Source organism: Drosophila rhopaloa, unplaced genomic scaffold, assembly GCF_018152115.1.
Source record: "Drosophila rhopaloa isolate 14029-0021.01 unplaced genomic scaffold, ASM1815211v1 contig_115, whole genome shotgun sequence".
NCBI classification, from domain to species: domain Eukaryota; kingdom Metazoa; phylum Arthropoda; class Insecta; order Diptera; family Drosophilidae; genus Drosophila; species Drosophila rhopaloa.
The window spans coordinates 6,865,192-6,887,306 of NW_025334990.1; the positions used below are offsets into that span (position 1 = coordinate 6,865,192).

The following is a 22,115-nucleotide window of genomic DNA, read 5'->3' on the forward strand; positions in this document are numbered from 1 at the left end:
TACAGTTTATTTTCACGTTTGCCTTAGAAGCTGAATTCTCTAGAGTTTATAGTTGGTAACAAGCCGAGCTTGAAAATGCCGCTTGATTTAAAATGTAATTCTGACCAATCAAGTTGGGAAGCTGTGGCAGACTGTCTCAAGAAACTTAAATAATAATCTGGGGCTTAAAAAGTCGGACTTGACATCCTAGAAAGTATTTACAAAAAGGAAAAGCAAAAGGATTACTTTAAGAATTTCCTGAGTGTTTGAATGCGAGTCAGACTCATTTTTTAAGACATGCCAAAATAATGAGATTCCTAAGAATGTCACTTACAGGAATATTTAATATAAATTATTAAATGTAAGCGAGCACAACAGAGGACGACAGTGATAATGTGGTAACACCAACACAAAAACCACACAAACCAGAACGGCAAAAAACTTGACAGACGGCTTGGCGAAAGAGCATTTATGACGAAGCAGCCGTCGCAGAGGATTCGTGACCGTCTTGTCAGCCTCCCAACGAGATGTACGTGGCCACCCTAACAACCAGAAGTGAAGGTAAGCCCGATGAAGTATTGGTGGATCTGTATGAATATTGACAGGCATTGGTTCACCTTCCAAAGGCAGAGTATATGTTACGAAAAAAGCTTTTAATTTCAAGCTTGTTACAAAAAAACTATTGCAATACCCTAAGTATTCATATAGGCAGGCAATCAAACTGTTAAAAATATTGTTTGTTGACATTCAGCTCAAACGGCTCAATCGGTTTTAATTTTTAATATGAATGTTGCCTTTTGCAATCTCACCGCTTGCACCAATTTATTGTTTAAAAGGATACCTTGGCCTTGACATCTCCTAAAAACAGCCCTTTGACACTATGTAAAGGATGAATACTGTGTAGCTCGAAAGGCTAAATAAAATACACGTTAAAATCGTAAGTAATTTTGACCATTTTTTAGGTAAATTTAGTATTTGTGTGTATAGAAAGAATGCTCAATTTGTATGAATATTTCAAGGTTATACTTTGAAGCTCTTTAGTGCTGTTATGGCAGACCAGAATGAATGCGATTTAGGGTCTAAGCATTGGCTTCGAAGATTATCACTCATACGTACTGTTGCTCTTGGTTTATGGAACCTCTAAAACTTTAAATAAAATTGTTTGGCACTCGAACACATTCATTGAACTTCAAAATCTTCCATATATTTTGAACTACCCTAATGCACCCCTCTTGGCTAAAACGATAATAAAAGATTTTAAATATAAATCATATCCGTTCTTTCATTTTTTTTATGTGCAGAGATACCCAGTAGAAATCGCTTTATTCCACTCCGCTAATTTAATATGGTCAGAATCACGTTCTCAGTCACATTATTTTACCCCACTTTCCACATTAAGCTTGTAACCTTAAAAGACCAAAAACACGCTCGAGTATCTTTTAAATGGCCCACTCTCCCAGCCAGGAAGTTAGATGCTGGGAAACTATTTGACAGAACCCTGTTTGCCAGCATGCCCAAATAGTTTCCCCTCCTCCTCCTTGGACCAGAACTTTGGCGTGTTCAAATCTTCTCCATCTGGCTCCTAAGCCGGAACAATAAAATTCCGAACTTGTGCTTGCCCAGCATCCAAAGGACTTTCAATCGGAGTAGCAGACGGGGGAAAACAATTTAGAAGAGGTTCTGTAAACTGCAGCTGAAAGTAAGAGGAGGCCCCTTGATTCGTTCGACACTAGTTGTTGACTCAGTTCCTTCAGTCCTCGCTTGTCATTGTTTAATAACTTTGAGTGGATTTTAATAAGTCACGATCCAGACACCTGCCAATGTAAATGCAAGTTGAAAATTTGTTATGTTAATTAAAGCAAATGGGTCCTGGCAAGTCGAAAAATTTAATATGGACTAGGGGCAAGTCAAGCTAAAAACTTTTAATTTCTCTTTTCAACTAAAAGTCGGGAAGGTTAAATTTTAAGATACCAGGCAACGAACTTTGAAGCGGTTTCCATCGCGGGCACGCGTACCTATTCGAGGACGCCATAAAGGTTTCCAAAAGATAAGGCAGCCGCCTCCAGTCCACCTTCCCGCACCTCTCCTTAAACACCTGCCCCTAATCCTAAGCACACACACTCCAACTCCCAAAAGCTGATGCCGGATTGCCTGTTAGTAATCTGCCGCCATTTAACAAAATTTGCTAAGCGTGCCGCAAACATGAGATTCCGCTGATTGAAACCTGGATGTCAGTGGAAAATATGCCCAAAAAATCGATGAGGCGTCTGCCAATACCACGATTTTTCATCCTACTAGGTAAAATTTTAATTTGATATTCCCATTTCCTGTTCCCCCCAGAAATGTTAGTCATCCCGCCATTTTTGTAGTTTCAGAACCGCGACAGGAAACTTTTATTTGCCGAAAAATAATTTGGCTCCTAAAAGTTAGCGAGTCGCTCTGGTTACCATCATCTAAAATTTAGCGCGTGAGCTTTGACAGCCGCCAAAGTTGGACATCGCTTGACAATGTTTGCTCGGAATTTTTAATGTAAGAGCAAACTTTGTGCTAGTTATTATGTTGCAATTTGCAAATGGCTTATATATTGGGGCTCAAAGTTGCTGGGACAGTTTTGGCAACAAAGGATACTAACATGGAACTATTTTCCCCATCGGGGGTGTGTTTATTCTGCATTAGTTTAACAACGTCCTTGAAGTCCCTCGAGCCCAAGGACCAGCCCATCGGCCTAATGGTGAGTCAACCCCGAATCAATCAAATCAACCCATCTGATGAGCTCTGGGATGTTTGCCCATTTGGACACCACTTGGCCATGTCTTTCGTATCTCCTTGGCCTGGAGTGTCAGCTGTCCGCGGCCATAAAAACGAGCTGCGCGTTTATTTGCATACACATCGAATGGTGAAAGCCACAACGAGCCTTATTACGATTCGAACACAATGAGAAGTGGCCCATAATCGTAAAGAAGGCAAGCAATTCACTGGCTCTGTTTCTGGCACTGGCAGCGGATTCCCGGCTTCCGGGCTAAGATTTGTATCGTTGGCCAGTTGCTCGACAGCTGGCCATTCCTTTGGTTTGGTGGGAGGAGTAGTAGCAACAAAGATGTCGGAAATTATGTGCATTGCAGGGGAATCATGCGCTTTCAGTCGCGTCGAGAAGAAATCGAAACGGAAGCCATGAAGGACGCCCGGATCTCCAACGAATGCTCCATGGAGAACCCTGGGGCCGCCATCAATCGATGAAGTAGTTAGCATATTGGAGACCATTACCGAATACTGTTTTAAACTGGGCCGATACGGGATTTCTCTTAGCAGTCGGCAGATAATGGCGGGGGACACCAAATGGTTTCGTGCCAATACCAAATATTTTGGCATGTGCGCCAATTTTGTAAGTTCGAAGTCAATTTAGCGGAATGTGGACAGAACAAAATATGTGGGCTCCAGTGCTTACCCGTGGGCAAACCTTGAATATTTGTGTTATTTTGCGAGAGGCCAGAAAGTTATGTGAGTTGCAGATGTGCCCAGGCAGGGCACTCGGCGACTCTAGACTGTCTGGCACTTTGCATTTCTGGCCCAATTGACTTTTAATGGCTCTATACTCCTGCGATGCGGCTGAAACAACAAACGCAAATTCGGCAGCCTTTCGGAAAGTTTAAGGCAAATATAAAAAAAAAGGGTTGCGAAATATTGAAATGGCTTTTGGGTGAGATAAAAAAGAAAGCCTCTTACCCAGACAGCTTCGGTTTAAGGCTTTTCCCGGGCATTCCTCCACCCCGCTTTCTTGGCTCTGAATGCCTGAAATATGTTTGGAAGACTTCCCGTAAATCCCATTAATGCCAAACAGGGCAAAAACTTAAAGGGGAGGTGACACGTCTTGACTAATTACTTTTTATTTGATTCCCGATGACGCACGAGGCAGGTGACGAGGGCACTGTTTCGCAAAGAAGTCCATTTACCTACACCCACACAGGAAAAAACATCATTATAATTTGACATTTATAATTATTTATTTGGAAAACAACATAATTGTAATTTGACATTTATAATTATTTATTTCTATCCTGTTGATACCTTTAATGAAAGTCATAAATATTGTATGATTATCATCGTATTAGAACTGTGATTTTATCAAATCATATTCAAAGAAAATATAAAACAGAATTGATTTTGTCTTATTTTACTACATAATTGATTTTGTCTTATTTTATCTAGAGAATGGATTTTGTCTTATTTTATTAAGAGAATTGATTTTGTCTTATTTTATCTATAGACTTGATTTTGTCTTATTTTGTTAAGATAATTGATTTTGTCTTATTTTATAGTCTCTCTGTCGAAGGTAAGTAATTTGCATAGCGGCTTCTTGGGCAATTTTTTGACCGTATTGACCCACCTGCTTCCTGCTTCCCTAGTAATTGTTTTTCCTTGCTTAAAACTGTCATTAAATAAAGTGCGTGTGCATTTAAGCCGGCTTTGGGCTGCGCATAAGCCTATTACGTGAGCCCCATCGCCGTTTCGCATCCGAAAAAAAGCGAAGTGTGCGTGGAGCAGAAAATGAGCTGATTTTTGCTGTTGGGGCTGCTAAATAAGAGTTCTAGCCTACCGTGTAAGGTACCATGTATATTCTTGATCCAGTGGATATTCCAAGTACTGGAATTCAGCAAGTGGACCCTAGTGTTCCCCACCTAAATTCCTTCAACTTACCCTACATCACCCCTCCTTGAAGACAGAATACCCCCATTGTGGACTGTTTCCTACGCTTTTAGCCATGCCTAACAAATTCAGTTTCCTTCCTGTTTACCCCGCATCCCCTCGCCAAACGATTTCTATTGATTTCAATTTAATGGTAATGGTGAATTTGCACAAACGAAATTAAATACAAGGGATTGAAATTCAATAAACTTGAAAGTGGAGACTGCAGATAAGGACGACTTCTGGTTCATCTAAAATTTATTACATAATTGCCATGATAAACGGTTTGGAGGATTGAGAAAATATTCATGATTTGTTCTGTTTAGGCTTCCTTTTGCCCAATTTAGAAGCCGAGACCCTAGTCATGGCAATTCATTAGATCTCAAGAAAATATAGACCATAAAGCAGCCTTAGCCGAAATAATGCCGGAAACAACTTTGGCCTTTGGACATAAACAGACCGGAATGTAAATAAGAATTTAACCGCAATCAAAACACGAGTCGGCAGTCGACCATAACCAGACAAGACGAAGACGGAGACATCTGCTCCGGCTTCTTCCTTCCTTCCTTGGATTGTTTACCAGGACTTTGCAATTAACAAGACGAAAATGTAGGGTAAAAGAGCAGGCCGAACCGAATATGCCCTCAAATAATAGTATAATCTTAGCAAGTCGATTAACACAGCACAATAAAAGGAGTTAAATTAATCTTAGAATTTAATTAATATTTTGTAAAAAATATGTAGGGGTCACAGTTGTTATAATATTGTTTCAGTGTAATAGTAAAAGAAAGGAACTAATTGCAGGAGACTCTTTCAGAAGGATAAAAACATGAAGCACATACATCCTGTGTTTTTCATTAGACTAAGCTGTGGCCAAGAAGAGCTATCTTATTAAAGCGTTTCAGTTAAAGGATGACACCACTTGCGAGTGTAAGTTGTCCACGGTCCAGCCGTCTAAGAAAACCAGCCGGAGGAGCAAGATGCGTGTTAGACCGACATAAAAGGAAAAATAACAGCCAGAACGGGGAAAGCAGTCGTCTGTCTGCCTTCCCGGGGACATTCTGGATAATGAGGACTTATGAATGCGTGAACACATAAAAGATAAGATCTTAGAAGGTGGAGAGGCCACTAATTGTTAGTTATATTCGTGCTGTCGATGCCATAAAGGATGTGCCCATCCGGCTCTGCCGATAAATCACTTAGAACCACTTGTGTGTGTCGGGTCTTTCGTGTCCCGTTCTGCATTTGATAATCTCATTACCAGCCTTGCATCGGAAACGGAATCTCTCCTCATTTGCATGTTGCGATTCGTAACACAAGTTTGTTGGTTCAACACGTAGATATACCCAGCAGCTACTTTTAAGATGCATTTAACCGGGAAGGGTCTCATAAATATATATAACTTCTCCGAAAAAGGCTATATTTGTGCTCCATGAGCTCGTGCTACTTACCGCTCCACTACCTTAATGACTTAAAGTCTTTCGGTGGTCGTAAAGTTGAAACTTAACTGGCCCTAAACAGTTTCAGCCCGCACAGCCCAACCCACCGTTCACTCCCTGCGGTTCAGAGTATAATTAGCTAATTGTGCGATGGTCATGACAGATCCAAAATCGGAGCCCAGTTGCCTGCAAATCAGCGCCGCATTTGTGGTGAAAGCTGTTGGTCGAGGCATTTACCTTTGAGCAGAGCTGGCTGTGGGGCAACTCAGTTACGTTGGCATAAATCCGATGCCGATGCCGATGCTGATGCCCTTTGACTCCCGCTGTGCCGGACGAATAATGCCCCCGAAATGCGAAAATGTTGCGATGTCACTCCGGGTCCGGAATTATCATTTGGCCCTTCCAGTTGTGATTTAGAGGGGGCGATAGGTCGATCGGCTGCCAGGACGCGGATGGACAGGCTCCTCTTTTGACCCCCCCCCCCACACGTCTCATTGGGTCGAATTGGAACTTTTCGAGTCCCCCGTTTATTGGATGCCAATAACTATGGGCTCGACATTTGTCCTGGGCCTACTCTGTTTGCGGGGGCGGTACGTCCTCAGATAACACATGCCGTGTTGGCCAATTTACATACAACCAACTCCGGTGGCTGAGGCCTGTGGCCTGCGCCTGTGCCTGTGACCTCCTGATTGGCATACCATAATGAAATTTTGTGTGTGTTCGGGGCCAGATTGTATTTATTGTCCTTTCTGGTCTCGCCCAGTCGATTTCCTTTGTCTAAATAAGCAAATTGCTTTGGTCGTGTGAAAGAGTGAGTGTGATGGGCCGGTGCAAGGGGAGCTGGGGCGGTTGTAGTTGTTCGACTGACCCAAACTTCAAAGCGATTTTGCGATTCGTTATGATAAGGGTGGTTCGAAAAATGCTCCGAAATAAATTGAAGAAACGATGTTAGTTAAGGTTGTTATACGCTTTTTAGGGGCCTTGCGGGCGCACACATTTTTACAAATTTGATCCATCAAGCAGGCACCCGCTTTCCTATGCAAAATAGTTTTTCGCCCAGTTTAAAAAGCAAACAAATTTTGTTTCAGGTTGAAGCAACCTCCTTTTTAAGGATATACTAAAACAAAAAAATTCATATTAGAAAACTGATGAATTTTTCTGCCTAAAACCATATGGCTAATGTAGGGCAAGGAATTATTATTAATAATTGAATGTAATACCTCGTTGAATTCGTTACAAATTTTCCAATCAAGTAGCATTCACAGCTAAAACATTTCATTTTCGTCCATTTTTTTTTTTTTTAAATAAAACCCCTTAAAAAAATGCCAAAATCCGAAAGATTCAGAAAAATCTCGGTTTTTTGATCAAAACCCTGTGAAATAATTGTCAAATGTTGGAATGGCTACCTCCATGAATTCGTTACAAAATATTCAATCGAGTGGCATTCACAGCTAAAAAATTTCATTTTGGTCGATTATCGCAAAAAATGATAATGTAACTTATAAATAATGCCAATATCCAAAAAATCCCGAAAAATTAACTTTTATCTCGGTTTTTTGATCAAAACCCTGTGAAATAATTGTCACATGTTGGAATGACATACTTCGTTGAATTCGTCACAAAATTTCCAATCGAGTGTCATTCACAGCTAAAAAATTTCATATTGATCGATTTCTCGCAAAAAATGAAAAATGCCAAAATCCGAATTATCCGGAAAAATCAACTTTAATCTCGGTTTTTTTTTATCAAAACCATGGGAAACAAGTAAGGAAAGCTAAATAAAGAAAGCTGATAAACCCTTGCAGAATATTCTGTAAATTATATTCTCCAAAAATATTCATATGATTCATTCTTAATACTCATAAAAAATTCCAACTTCCTAACTTTAAAAACACCAAAGTTATGGCATTTCCGATCAATCACTTATATGGCAGCTATAGGATATAGTCGGCCGATCCTTATGAAATTTGGAAGGTCAGATTGATTGGCCAAAAATAAAACCCATAGAAAATCCCAACTTCCTAACGTAACAAATACCAAAGTTATGGCATTTCCGATCAATCAGTTATATGGCAGCTATAGGATATAGTCGGCCGATCCCGGCCGTTCCGACATATATATTGCGTGCAAAGGAAAGAAGGGTGTTTGCAAAGTTCAATTCGATATCTTTAAAACTGAGAGACTAGTTTGCGTAGAAACTGACAGACGGACGGACGTGATCCTGATTAAGAATATATATATGTACTTTATAGGGTCGGAGATGTCTCCTTCACTGCGTTGCACACTTTTGACCAAAATTATAATACCCCCTGCAAGGGTATTTTTTTTCTTGGCGCTTCATGCCATAGCGACATTTGTACTCATTAAGAAAATATCATTTTTTTATTTTTCAAATAACGACAAGCATAGAAATCATGGCGACGAGGACACGGCCTCTTTTTTTCCCCTCTTCTTCAAGAACGAATAACTTAACGAAAACCAATTTTTTTTTAAAATTAATTTTATGTGCTCCTTTAAGTTTAATAAACAAATGATAAAAAATGGATAGTAAAAATATCTATTGCTTATTCTTTATTAATTGTTAAAAAACCCCCTTAAGTTCTTTGTTTAATACTGCTTTGATGAAAGCTTTCTTTTTGATTAAAAAAGCTTCAGTTACTTGCGGTTGTCCAAATATTATCTAAATCTATTGATATTTCAGGCTGTGTTTGCACAGTCGCTTTCACAAGTATGAATTCAATTGTCTGCTGTATAATCAGAACACAAAAAAGCTATTCAGCTTGTAGGTCTTTTAGAAAAAGATAATCTCATCTATGAACTCTTTACACAGCCTATACTCTGTAAACAAATCCTTATTTGTCCCATGCGTACGGCGATCTTAAGCAAATACAGATACTGCCATTAGACCACAATGTGAGATCGCCCCTATAAATACTCGAACTAACACCGGAATATGTACAGTTCTTCATTAGGTGAAAGACAGAGCTCAAGATGCGATCCCCGTTTATCCTCGTCTTTGGGCTTTCCGCCCTCGTTGCGGCTGCTTACGCCACAGGATCAGCCCCTCCGGCGACCCCTCCAGCGACCCCTCCAGCGACTCCTCCGGCGACCCCTCCAGCGACTCCTCCGGTCACTCCTCCAGCCACTCCTCCAACGACTCCCCCGATGACTCCTCCAGTAACTCCTCCGGTGACTCCTCCTTCTCCTTCTCCTTCACCGCCCTCGCCGCCCAGCCCCTCGCCGTCCCCAACACCTTCACCCACGTCCTCCGAAACCCTCGAAGCGGAGTTGACCAAGCTGACGCGCGATGTTGAGAGGCTGGAACGTCAACAGCGCCAGCAACGTCGCCGGGAGCGGCGTCAAGAAGCCCGTCGAGGAGGAAGGCGTCGTGGAGTCGTCGTATTAAGGCGTCGTGGAGGAAGACGCCAACGTCAGGGTTAGGCTCGCCAAAAAGGACTCTTCACTATTAAATGTTCACAAAAATCAATAAAATAAATAACGTGCGGATTACGATTTGTCTTTTCCCGATAAGGTCTAATTTTACCATGCCAACTTCCCCAAGCAGTCCTCCACACTCTGGGACGCTTTTATCCACAAACTCCGACACCAGTAGGGCGGGTGTGTCCAGGATGAAGCGCACGATTCGCAGATTGAAGCGTCGGGAAAGACGTTGAAAATCCAGCGAATTCCATCAACGCCGATTCCGGCTCTGAGAGACTAGTTCGCGTAGAAACAGACAGACGGACAGACAGACAGACGGATGCTTAATCAACTCAGGAGGCAATCCTGATCAAGAATAGGAGATGTCGGAGATGTCTCCTTCACTGCGTTGCACACTTTTGACCAAAATTACAATAACCTCTGCAAGGGTATAATAATTGTCAAATGTTGGAAAGGCATACCTCGTTGAATTCGTCACAAAATTTCCAATCGAGTGTCATTCACAGCTAAGAAATTTCAATTTGATCGATTTCTCGCAAAAAATAATAATGTAACCCCTTATAAAAAATGCCAAAATCCGAAAAAATCGACTTTTATTTCAGTTTTTTGATCAAAACCCTGGGAAATAATTGTCAAATGTTGGAATGGCATACCTCGTTGAATTCGTTATAAAATTTCCAATCGAGTGGCATTCACAGCTAAAAAATTTCATTTTGGTCGATTTTTCGCAAAAAATGACAATGAATAAAAAATGTCAAAATGAGAAAGATCCGGAAAAATCGACTTTCATTTCAGTTTTTTGATCAAAACCCTGGGAAATAAATTCGTTACAAAATTTCCAATCGAGTGGCATTCACAGCTAAAAACTTTCATTTTGGTCGATTTTTCGCAAAAAATGACAATGTAACCCCTTATGAAAAATGTCAAAATGCGAAAGATCCGGAAAAATCGACTTTTATTTCAGTTTTTTGATCAAAACCCTGGGAAATAATTGTCAAATGTTGGAATGGCATACCTCGTTGAATTCGTTACAAAATTTCCAATCGAGTGGCATTCACAGCTAAAAAATTTTATTTTGGTCGATTTTTCGCAAAAAATGACAATGAATAAAAAATGTCAAAATGAGAAAGATCCGGAAAAATCGACTTTCATTTCAGTTTTTTGATCAAAACCCTGGGAAATAATTGTCAAATGTTGGAATGGCATACCTCGTTGAATTCGTTACAAAATTTCCAATCGAGTGGCATTCACAGCTAAAAACTTTCATTTTGGTCGATTTTTCGCAAAAAATGTCAATGTAACCCCTTATGAAAAATGTCAAAATGCGAAAGATCCGGAAAAATCGACTTTTATTTCAGTTTTTTGATCAAAACCCTGGGAAATAATTGTCAAATGTTGGAATGGCATACCTCGTTGAATTCGTTACAAAATTTCCAATCCAGTGGCATTCACAGCTAAAAAATTTTGTTTTGGTCGATTTTTCGCAAAAAATGACCCCTTATGAAAAATGCCAAAATCCGAAAGATCCGGAAAAATCAACTTTTATCTCTGTTTTTGGATCAAAACCCTGGGAAATAATTGTCAAATTTTGGAATAGTATACCTCGTTGAATTCGTTACAAAATTTCCAATCCAGTGGCATTCACAGCTAAAAAATTTCATTTTGGTCGATTTATAATAGTTTCGGCTCTTGCTCAAAACCCACGTCTCTCCTAAAAATATTTATTTATTTTTTTATATCCCTGTAGCAAACATTTGAACAATTTCCTTTTGTCCTTGAATACAAATAATATGTGTATATATGTGCCAATAACAGCAAATTTTTGCACTTTGGATGACACATGTCGATTTGGGCAGTTGATTGATAATCCTATTTTACATAAAATGTCGATTTATTTACGTTTTAAGTTTCAATTTACAATTTTAATAGCAAATAGTTGTACAATATTTAAGCGCACTTATCCGTCGACGGCTAGGATTTACGTATTCCATGTAAACCGGTGGGCTCCCTCTTTTTTTGAGTTAGGACGTCTTCAACTGCCATGATTTACATACATCAGTAACGGATGCGGTCACTTTCGTAACGATTTATTAGGCTGGAATTATTCAACAGAGAAAATTACTTAAGCAGAATCCGCTTATCCTTAAAACAGATCAATGTCAAAAGTACATAAATTAGTCCAAAACTGTGTATATACAAGCTCTTACCTGGATATCCGGTGTCCGGTGTCATGATATCAACATTACGGCTCTGAAATTTCACATTATCCAGGACAACATTTATGCTCTTAACATTTATGGAATTCATTTATTTACAGTAATTGTACGCTAAAGTCCCTTAAGCCTATTGATATATGCAATTTTTATATTCTATAAATAGCTGGGGCTGTGTTTCCATTTTGTTTTTTTTGAGTCCGTGGCTTATATAATACTATTTTATTGCACTGAGGCAGGTAATTACGAGTTACATTTAATGTGCTTAGTGACTTACTTAATTAACAAATAACATACGGCTAAAGTACGTCACAGAATAACATTACATAAATTGCGTATTAATTAGTAAAAGTTTGTTTGAAACATATGTATATACAATGGCACTGAGTTCAGTAAAATGCTAATGGCGCCCAATTCGACCCTCCCTTCCATCCAGGCATATGTCCCATAGTTGAAGCACATGTATATACACATATAGAGGCATTTCCGCGAAGGTAACGTAGCCATAAAATCCGCTTAACCTGTTGGCTTCGGCATTGATGCGATTTCAAATTAGTCCAGTCTCGCGCCAATAAACAAATTACCTGGCAAATGCCAGTGGGACAGGGGAATAGTGTCGTGGGTCGAGTGCAGAGTGCGAGATGTGAAGTGCGGGTGGTGCAAGCACAAAGTGAGATCACAGGCCCATTGTCTGCGCTCAGAGCTGCTCGTCGGCCTGCAAGGATACCACCACCTCCTCCTCCTCCAGCAGCTCCACGATTAGCGTGCCTCACCTCTTCTCGCCCACGGCCGTGGCACGTCCACCGGATCCGGAGGCTGCCCCGCCTGCCACAGAACCATGACCATTTCCGTGCTGCAAGGGCATCGAGTCCTGCCGGTGGAAGCTGCCCACCCGACCAGACCCCAATCCTCCTGCTCCTCCTACTCCTCCACCTCCTCCTCCGTGATTGCTGTTCCTGTGCAGGGAGGCCCGCAGGTGACCAGCGGTGGCCCCGCCCACGTAGGTGGAGCGACGCATCGACATCACGCTGGTATTGTCCATCATCCCCGTGGCCGTGGAATGCTGCCGCAGGTGGGGCTGCCGCTTGACGCAGATGCAGCACAGGTAGCGGTTGAAGTGCTGCCGGAACACCCCGGACACGCAGTAGAGGGCCACTGGGTTCACGCACGAATTGAGGAAGCTGCAAATTGGAAACGCACGGCCCAGTTAGTGCCAATCAATGGTGCGAACTTCAGCTGTGAATGGTCCCTGAATGTATTCCTAACAACCGTTTAACACTCTTCATATGATATTTATCATATTTATTTTATAATAAGCCAAAAGGCTTTAAAGAAAAAAGAATTTGAATTTTTGACAGTTTAAAACCTACTATATCCCCATGATAAGCTAAAATGGGTTTTAAATTGAGAAAACATACAGAGTTTGACATTTTAAAGCCAACTTTATCTTTAGTTTTAAACCTATGTTTATGACAAGCGAAAAGAAAGTTTTAAACTTTATTCTCATGATAGGCTAAAAGTATTTTTTGAGCCGACAATATGTATGGTATTTGGCAGTTGAAAAACCCATTTTTACCTTACTATCAGGACGAGAAAAAGACCCTAGGTTATATTACTCAAATGAAAAATGGAAGATATTACAGGCAGTAAAACTATTCTGCAAAATGAAGTCCACTCATCAATCATTCAGTTTATATATCCCAAAGTATTTTATCTTCATCAAAATTAACATAAACAATCCCTCTTAAATTCCTATAACGCAATGTAAATATATTCAACAAATTGTTTGATTGTGTCAAATGGTACATCAAGCCATATACATTTTATTAAACTAAGAGCAAGGTTCAATAAAATAGTAACACCATTCCTCCGATGACTGCTCTATTTTGCGATACTATATTGGGGCTTATTTCCACCCGCTTGGGCGGAATGCAAATTGCTTTTAGTTCCGCCGCTCTTCAGTGAATGATGCCACCCAAATTGCTGACACATTATTTTCCCAGTTTTACTGCGCTAAGTGTCGCCCAAATTGGTTGCCAGAGCAGAGAGGTAGTTCGGAAAATTGTGGGGTTGGGGGGCTGTCAACAAAAATAAATGTACTGGCAAACGGGAAGGGAGCGGTGTGTGCTTGCATAATCTGTTTCAATTAAAAATTATACCAAAAGCCGATGCCAAGGGCAATGCAGCGAAAATGACTGTGGTGAAACTTTAAGGAAATTACTGCCAGCAACAACCGCCATATGCATTCTCTACACAACCTCACAAACCCCCCTCCTGAGACTGAGTGCCACCATGGCCATAAATTTTGTACCCCTCAAGGAATGCTCTCGGATGGCAACTGCAAGCTGGGGTTCAAGATATATGTCCCTGTTGAAGAGGGTAAGTGGTGAAGAAAAGCCACCGAAAACTGCTGATAGTGCGCGACTAAACTTCGACCTGCAGCTCAGCTTCAGCTTCAGCTCCAGCTTTTGATCCACATCCACTCACCTCGTGCAGAATCCCACGATGCGCAGCACGTTCCAGAAGTCATCGAAGTCCTCCTCCGCGGTGGGATAGAAGTGGTACCACAGCTCGAACACGTGGTACGGAAAGAAGCAGATGAAGAACACTGCAAAGATAGTCCAGAGCCAATTAGGGTGTCCATGGCATTAAGCATTCCTGATGCGGGATGCATAATCCAGGATGGCGGAATGCAGAATGCAGAATGCGGTGTGCGATGACTTACCCACCACGAATGCCACCACCATGCGGGCCACATGGCGACGAGCTCGGGCCTGGGTGCGACTCTGCATGCTCTGCTGCTCGCCGGGCATATTCCGAGCACTCATGTGGAGCCGCTTGGCCATCATGATGTAGAGCGCTCCGATAATGGACAGCGGGAGCAGGTAATATATAGTCGCCTTGGCCGCCACCATGTACCTGCAAGAGAGTCACCCGGAACCAATTAGGCCACTAAATGCCATAAACCAAATTCGTCATGGTCAGCACCACTGACCCCCAAAAGTATTTTCAATTTTCGTTTTAAGAGGACTTAGAGAATTTTGCCAAATATTCAAGCGACATGAGAGACTATAAAACTGCCCAAAAAAGCGACATTAAATTGCGTCACTGCACGGATGACCATTAAAGCGAAAGGAAGTACTCCCGACTTACAATCTCTGAATCCCACTTCCTCGCCATTTTCCAGCTCTTAATGTGGTCGAAACACATGCCACCAAGTGGTAGAAAAATAAAGCGTGTCGGCATGCCTTAAATGAAAAATTAGCGACCAGTTGAGAGGCGGTTACTCCTGCTCCACACCGCCTCCCTTCCGGCGGCTGTGTGTAAATTACATCACAGCCAGATTATGTGGCAACAGCTGACGCCAGCCGCACGAAAGGATTTCCAACTTGCGCCACAGCAGCTACATTGATGGGAAAAGGAATTAAGTTCAACTGGCCGGGGGTTGTGCGGGCTTAAGCACGTCAATAAGGAGCGAAGGGCATCGGGGATGGAGCTTTATTAGGAGGCGGATGGAGGACGGCAGGTAAGAGCAGCTGCACCAGGTGGCAGGAAAAACAGCTTCTGGGTATGGGTGCATTAATGATTAATAACATTTGAGGCCCACTTTACTGTGGCCATAAAATCGGAGTTGCTTTGCATCGATTCAACCTGTTTGACCACCAAAGGCATCATCTGCCAGGTGACTTCATCTCCTCTGGATGAGTGCCAAGTAAATGGAAGCGGAAGAAACTCACTTTGCATACTCCGGGTCGCTGTATGGGGAGCACACTTCGATGGTGATGTTGCCTTTGACCGTGACCACGGGATAGCTCTTGATGTCGGAGACGAGGAACGATGGCATGCCCAGCAAAATGGCCAATATCCAGATAATCACCGCAGTAAACACGGTGAGAGGCTTGGTCTGTGCAATAATTAGGGGATTAGTGTTATTCCATTCGAAATTATTATTATTACTATACCTGAAGCTTGCGTAGGGGATTCACGATGGCGCAGTACCGCTCGCCGGACAGAGCGGTCAGTGTGAATACGGACACCCCGATGGAGATGTCCTTGAAGAACTCGCTGATGCGGCACATGTTCCGCTCGAAGGGCCAGCTCTCCTGCGTGTAGACAATCGTGGCCACGGGCACGCACACCAGAATCACCAGCAGATCGGCCAAAGCCAGCGACAGAATGTAGCTGCAAATACAGTTGGATTCGGGAATGGGTTACTTATTCCTCCCTCTAACCCCTGCTCCTTGGATGTTCGCTCACTCGGAACGGGATCTTGTTTGGCCTGGAATTCCTTTGGAATGCAAACCCTCAAGAAGGTCCTGGCGCCCACGTCCTCTGACTGAATGGGGTTCGGAAAAAAAAGGGAAAGGAACGACTGAGAGCAAATCGGCTTGACATTGACACCAACGACCTCCCATGAACCAGCCATGACAGCAGTTTGAGCTTCTGGACGGGGGAATCATTAGAGCTGCTGGATTCGGCTGATTGCATGTGACATGAATTCCAACCTGACACCCTCCCAGCCATCGCGTCTAGACAAATAGTCGCGACAAAGTCGCCGAACAAACTTCCAACCTGGCCATCAATGGCAGGACGATTACGTTAGCAATCACAATTACTGCCACAACTACTGACCCACCACTGCAATCAGCCGGCTCAATTGTAGCAAGTGTAGAAAGTGGCAATTTGCGGGCAATCAGTGCGAAATTATGACCACCTGCAGTTGCTGGTTTAGTCAAAAGCGGTGAGCTTGTCCCACGAAAGAGTTTCACTTTAATAGCAACATAACTGGGGCAGAAACTCCTGCTGAAAAGCCAGCATCTTGGCACGAAAACTTTTGATTGAATCTACATTTGAATCATTTGAATTTCGGCAGTTACATGACTGCAAAACTTTGAAAAGTTAATAAACATTTGCATAGCAGACGGCCTCCCTCCAGGGTTTTTGCCGCCAGCTGTTGGTTTGACTCTGCCCGTAGTTTTCTAGCCAAAAAATAACAAGAAAGGAAAGCTAACTTCGGGCGGAGCCGAAGTTGATATACCCTTGCAGAATATTTTATAAATTATATTGTCCAAAATTATTCATATGATGTATTCTTAATACTCATAAAATGTCCCAACTTCCTAACTTTAAAAACACCAAAGTTATGTCATTTCCAATCGTTCAGTTATATGGCAGCTATAAGATATAGTCGGCCGATCCTTATGAAATTTGGTAGGTCGGATTGATTAGCCAAAAATAAAACCCATAGAAAATCCCAACTTCCTAACTTTAAAAACACCAAAGTTATGGCTTTTCCGATCGTTCAGTTATATGGCAGCTATATGATATAGTGGCCCGATCCGGCTCGTTCCGACTTATATACTACCTGCAATAGAAATACAACTTTTGGGAAAGTTTCAAGCAGATAGCTTTAAAACTGAGGGACTAGTTTGCGTAGAAACGGACGGACAGACGGACAGACGGACGGACAGACGGACGGACAGACGGACGGACAGACGGACGGACAGACGGACATGGCTAGATCGACTCTCCTGGTGATGCTGATCAAGAATATATATACTTTATAGGGTCGGAAATGTCTCCTTCACTGCGTTGCAAACTTTTGACTGAAATTATAATACCCTCTGCAAGGGTATAAAAATATGAGTGTCTCTGGGCTGGATAAGAAATCGGATTTGTAAGACACACATTGCGTATAGGACGGCATACTTTGAAAGTATTTGAATGTTTATGTAAAATGACAAAGTCTGTAAAGTCGGATGACGAATAGCCTGCTGTGGGTCAAATAGCCTTCATGGGTAAATGGAAAACGAATAAATTCAGGCGAGAATTCAAATTTGAAGAACTATATTCAGATTATGCCAGCAGCCGTCGCTACTTACATATTAGGGAATCTCAGACAACAGATGGTTGGACAATATTTTTGGTGTTCGCTTACAAGGAGTTATCAGGCCTTTTTTTAATTTACTTATCGGGCTGGGGAAGGATGTCATTTGTGGCGAAACAATAAAATCAAATGCAGCCCATAAGACAGCTCATGAATTTTGAGTAGCAATTCAAGCCATCTTTCGCGGAGAGACGAGCTCATTTTGGGTCCAAATGTGCGGCCATATAAAGGCATTATTATTTATGGGCCTCCGAGGAAGCCGACCGTTTCAAAGCGGAAGCCCGTCAATAAATATTATTTGGGGGCCCACCCTCTGGGGAGCCCGACGGGGTGCACATTATCCACTTACGTGTTGGGTATGTTGCGCATGGAGCGGTGCCGAAAGAAGATGATGACCAGCGTGCCGTTGCCCAGGACTCCCACAATGAAGATGAGCGTGTACAGCACGGTGACAATGTACGTCTCCGGGCGGTCCAGTACGGGCACATACGGCACGATGCCGCCGTCGGCGCTGGCATTGTGCTGCCCCACCTCCACGCCCATCCCTGGACCCAACTCCAGACCCTCTCCCTGGACTCCGCTCCCGTTGCCCTCCGCCAGGCTGCCCGCCAACGTCTGGCCCACGTCCATTAGGGCGGCAAACATGTTCGGGGGAGCTGCTCCCGGGCCTGATGTCTCAATGCTGCTGCTGCTATGCGTGGCGTTTTATGGCCTCGCTTTGGCCACTTCCGTTTCCGTGGGTCTGTCTGCCTTCGTCCGCCGAAAGCCGAGAGCCGAAAGTCCAAAAGCCAAGTGGCGCAGGTTCTGGCCCGGATCTCTGTGCTTATGTCGAGGGTGTGGCCACAGGTCCGTGTTTTATTTTGCACATTGTGTTTGGCCGTGACCACTGAGCTCGCTGGTGCGGTTGCCGTTGCCGTTGCCCGTCTGCTTCTGCAGCATGACTTTCGCCAGTTGGCGCCGGAAGCTGTGGGGGAGAAAGTGGAGAAAGCAGATGGGGGTTTCGTCAGTTTGGACTAATTCGAACAACTTTAATCGGTGTGCATTTGCCTGCCCATAAAGCAGAAACTGCGGCTTATCTAGACAGGCGAATGCATTACCTACGAGGAACATAAATATCACACATACGCAGCGTGTGCATCGGGGTGAGCAGATTGAATTTATGACTTAGCTGTGTGTAGGTAGGGCTGGTGTGCGTGTGTATCGGTATCTGCATAATAAAGAATCTCCTTAACATGCAATCGCTGACCATGTTTGCATTTAACACGAATTTACAGCGCCCATAATCATAAATTGCGAAATATGTACTTCCACTAACCGTTTATCTGCTCCGGGGCAATCACAGCCTTTCGAACATCCAATTATTTCTGGCCTTCAATCTTACCCCACTGCTGTGATTATCTGACGGCGTTCACTTGCCATTTCCGGACTCCCCCACAGCAAACTAATACAAAATCATTCGTGTAGAAGCAAATACTTTCAAGTCGCAATCAAATGCGTATATCCCCTAAAAAGAAAGCGAGTCAGAGGCTGAGGCTGAATCTGATTCTGTTACTGATGCCCAACTAAGACTGGTACTGGGAGCGACTCCAAGGAGGCGACAGAGCCGGGCTTATCTTGGCTCCTGTCAGCTTCCGAGGGTGCTGCTTCACTTCCACTGTTTTGTTGGCCCGATGTTGTTTCAATTTCAATTTGATACTAGATTGCCCCAGCTATCGTGCCATTTGGCTGGCTGCTATTGATTTCGTTTTCGTTATTTATTTATTTTGATTGTGGCCTACGAGTGCGTGTCTCCCCATTTGCCAAATGAAATTCCATCAAATGCCAGCTCGTGAGACTATTTCTACCAAAAAATCTAATCAACCGGGCAATGTAAGGGTGCATTTCCAGGATCTTTTTTGAGCCAGGTTCCTTAAAAGCTGCACCAAGAGTCATTAACATAATTTTTTTTAAAGAAAAATACTTGAAGATGATTGAAGTGGTATAATCAGGAAGAGGGTTTGGTCGTTCAGTTCCGAGATAACATGTTGTATCCATTTTGTTCATCGCTAAACGCAATGTACAAGAGCACTTGAATGGCCTTATAAGGGGGTTTGACCCAACAACCTCTCATTAAGGACCTCCGCCCCCGACAAAACCCGTTGACCCCAAGCCAGAATGGCTGCCAATCTCTTAGTGTGGCTGGGGCAAAAGTGTCGGCAAATGGAACTCTGGGCCAGGCTTAATAGTCTCCACAAATGTGTTGATGAAAGGAATGGAAATAAATAAAATTTCACACACAGTCAAGCACATGTAATCGTTGGGGTCTTGACTTTTTATGATTTTATCCCTCCTTTGTTGATGAGTTCAACATTAACAACGGCCTGCAAACGAAAGGGATCGGTATAAATTTTTAGAAGAAAAAGCTTCTTTGCCAGCAGTTTAAAGGTCTTCCGTTTTTTTCGTACTTAATCATCTTATCCCTTATAAATTGACTCCGCTGGTCAATTATTTATGCCACTAAAAAAACTGTCCAAAAAACATCAAATAGCTGCTGGCAACAACAAAGAGCACATCAGTCTTTTTCCCTCTAACGAAGGAAACTTTTTTTTGACTGAGCGAAACTTTTGAATAAGTTTTTTTTATAAGCGAAAGTGGAAAAGTTAAAGTTTCCGCTTGGACCGAGCCCGTGGACTTGCAATTTAGTTTAAGAGATGTCCCAGGGGATCGTTGGTAGGCAATAGGCGTCATCGAGACAATCAACAAGAGAAATGATTAAACTTGACGTTGACTGACCAGACACGCCCTAAAGTCACGACAACTCAATGTCTTCGATTGACCTCAATCAATTAAGTTGAATTTTTTATATAAGGTAATCTTCCTTTACTAATTTCAGATGTGTTTCAACCGTTTCGGCTCTTTAACTGCGTCAAAATTTGGTGATGCGACTGTAAATCGCATCTGCGGCAGCCATTAAGAGGTGTTCAGAGCGGCAGCATAGGTAAACACATTTATTTATGATTAAGGATTGTTGTACGAGCTGAATTCGGTATGTGCCAGATAAAAGGAGGCAGTCAGGCGATTTCAAATGTCAGGACACGAACCGAGGAAGCGCTCGCCCCCCGCTGCCATTGTCTAGCAGAGGATATCTTGGGCATCCCGCTGTGAACCACCACATAGTACCGAGTCAGATATTACACGTTATGACCTGGGATGTATTACTTTCTCCCCAGCACAGTGGCTACTTTTCAAGCAGTTATGGCAATAATATGATTCCCAATTGAAAAAGTTTTTTAATAATAATAAGCTTATATTTATTTTGTCGATAGATTATAAGCTATGTAAGTAATTCAATAAAATTTACCTTGATTTAGCTGACAAATGTTTTTATACCCTTGCAGAGGGTATTATAATTTTGGTCAAAAGTGTGCAACGCAGTGAAGGAGACATCTCCGACCATATAAAGTATATATATTCTTGATCAGGATCACCTCCTGAGTTGATATAGCCATGTCCGTCTGTCCGTCTGTCTGTCCGTCTGTCCGTCTGTCTGTTTCTACGCAAACTAGTCTCTCAGTTTTAAAGCTATCGAATTGAAACTTTGCACACACCCTTCTTTCCTTTGCACGCAGTATATAAGTCGGAACGGCCGGGATCGGCCGACTATATCCTATAGCTGCCATATAACTGAACGATCGGAAATGCCATAACTTTGGTGTTTTTAAAGTTAGGAAGTTGGGATTTTCTATGGGTTTTGTATTTGGCCAATCAATTTGACGTACCAAATTTTATAAGGATCGGCCGACTATATCCTATAGCTGCCATATAACTGATTGATCGGAAATGCCATAACTTTGGTGTTTGTAAAGTTAGGAAGTTGGGATTTTCTATGGGTTTTATTTTTGGCCAATCAATCCGACCTACCAAACTTCATAAGGATCGACCGACTATATCCTATAGCTGCCATATAACTGATTGATCGGAAATGCCATAACTTTGGTGTTTTTAAAGTTACGAAGTTGGGATTTTTTATGAGTATTAAGAATGCATCATATGAATAATTTTGGAAAATATAATTTACAGAGTATTCTGCAAGGGTATATCAACTTCGGCTCCGCCCGAAGTTAGCTTTCCTTTCTTGTTAATTATACGTTAAGTTAATACAAAGAATGTCTTTCCCCGATGGTTTTTAAGGATCTAAAGTTTATTTGAAAAGTTTTTTAACTGAGGTGCTTAGTAACTGACTAAAAAAACAAGATTAATAGATTATTTATTTTTCCGTTGGCAAGAAAACTTTGTTTTTCTAATTTTTATTGTGTTACATTTTTGTTGAAGTTTGTTCAAAAACGACTAATTTTTCCCTCCATATTCAGCCAAAAAAGACACTGTGCATCGTTTCGCTATAATACGTGTTAGATAAATCATAAAGCAAGAATAATTTAATACACTTGCGTGCTCCGGTTGTAGCTGTGGCAACGCGGCGTATGTGCAATATGG

The 22,115-nt window shown here is 42.2% G+C and overlaps 2 protein-coding genes across 3 annotated transcripts; one reads left to right on the top strand and one right to left on the bottom strand.

Annotated features, from left to right (window-relative positions):
• Positions 1–9,092: 9,092 nt before the first annotated feature.
• Positions 9,093–9,542, top strand: LOC123037202 (proline-rich receptor-like protein kinase PERK2). Its single transcript, XM_044456863.1, has one exon. The coding sequence runs from the start codon at positions 9,093–9,095 to the stop codon at positions 9,540–9,542; it is 450 nt and encodes a 149-aa protein (XP_044312798.1).
• Positions 9,543–11,597: 2,055 nt separating this feature from the next.
• Positions 11,598–18,287, bottom strand: LOC108042562 (neuropeptide CCHamide-2 receptor). Of its 2 annotated transcripts, XM_044459973.1 has the most exons (7): positions 17,992–18,287; positions 15,718–15,937; positions 15,493–15,659; positions 14,481–14,674; positions 14,243–14,363; positions 12,529–12,936; positions 11,598–11,637 (listed from the first exon to the last, which is right to left on the bottom strand). In XM_044459973.1, the coding sequence occupies exons 1-7, from the start codon at positions 18,285–18,287 to the stop codon at positions 11,598–11,600; spliced, it is 1,446 nt and encodes a 481-aa protein (XP_044315908.1). The 2 variants fall into 2 exon arrangements, with proteins under 2 accessions (XP_044315908.1, XP_044315911.1); XM_044459976.1 differs by lacking the exon at positions 11,598–11,637 and having other exon boundaries at positions 11,783–12,936.
• Positions 18,288–22,115: the final 3,828 nt, after the last annotated feature.

What these genes read in the sequence shown, in the direction of transcription:
- LOC123037202 (XM_044456863.1), top strand. Translation starts at nt 9,093, where the DNA reads ATGCGATCCCCGTTTATCCTCGTCTTTGGGCTTTCCGCCCTCGTTGCG.
- LOC108042562 (XM_044459973.1), bottom strand. Translation starts at nt 18,287, where the DNA reads ATGTTTGCCGCCCTAATGGACGTGGGCCAGACGTTGGCGGGCAGCCTG. An exon ending in AGCGACCCGGAGTATGCAAA is followed by an intron (nt 14,675 to 15,492) that starts GTGAGTTTCTTC and finishes ACTCTCTTGCAG; the next exon opens with GTACATGGTGGCGGCCAAGG. An exon ending in ATCGTGGGATTCTGCACGAG is followed by an intron (nt 12,937 to 14,242) that starts GTGAGTGGATGT and finishes TCCAATTTGCAG; the next exon opens with CTTCCTCAATTCGTGCGTGA.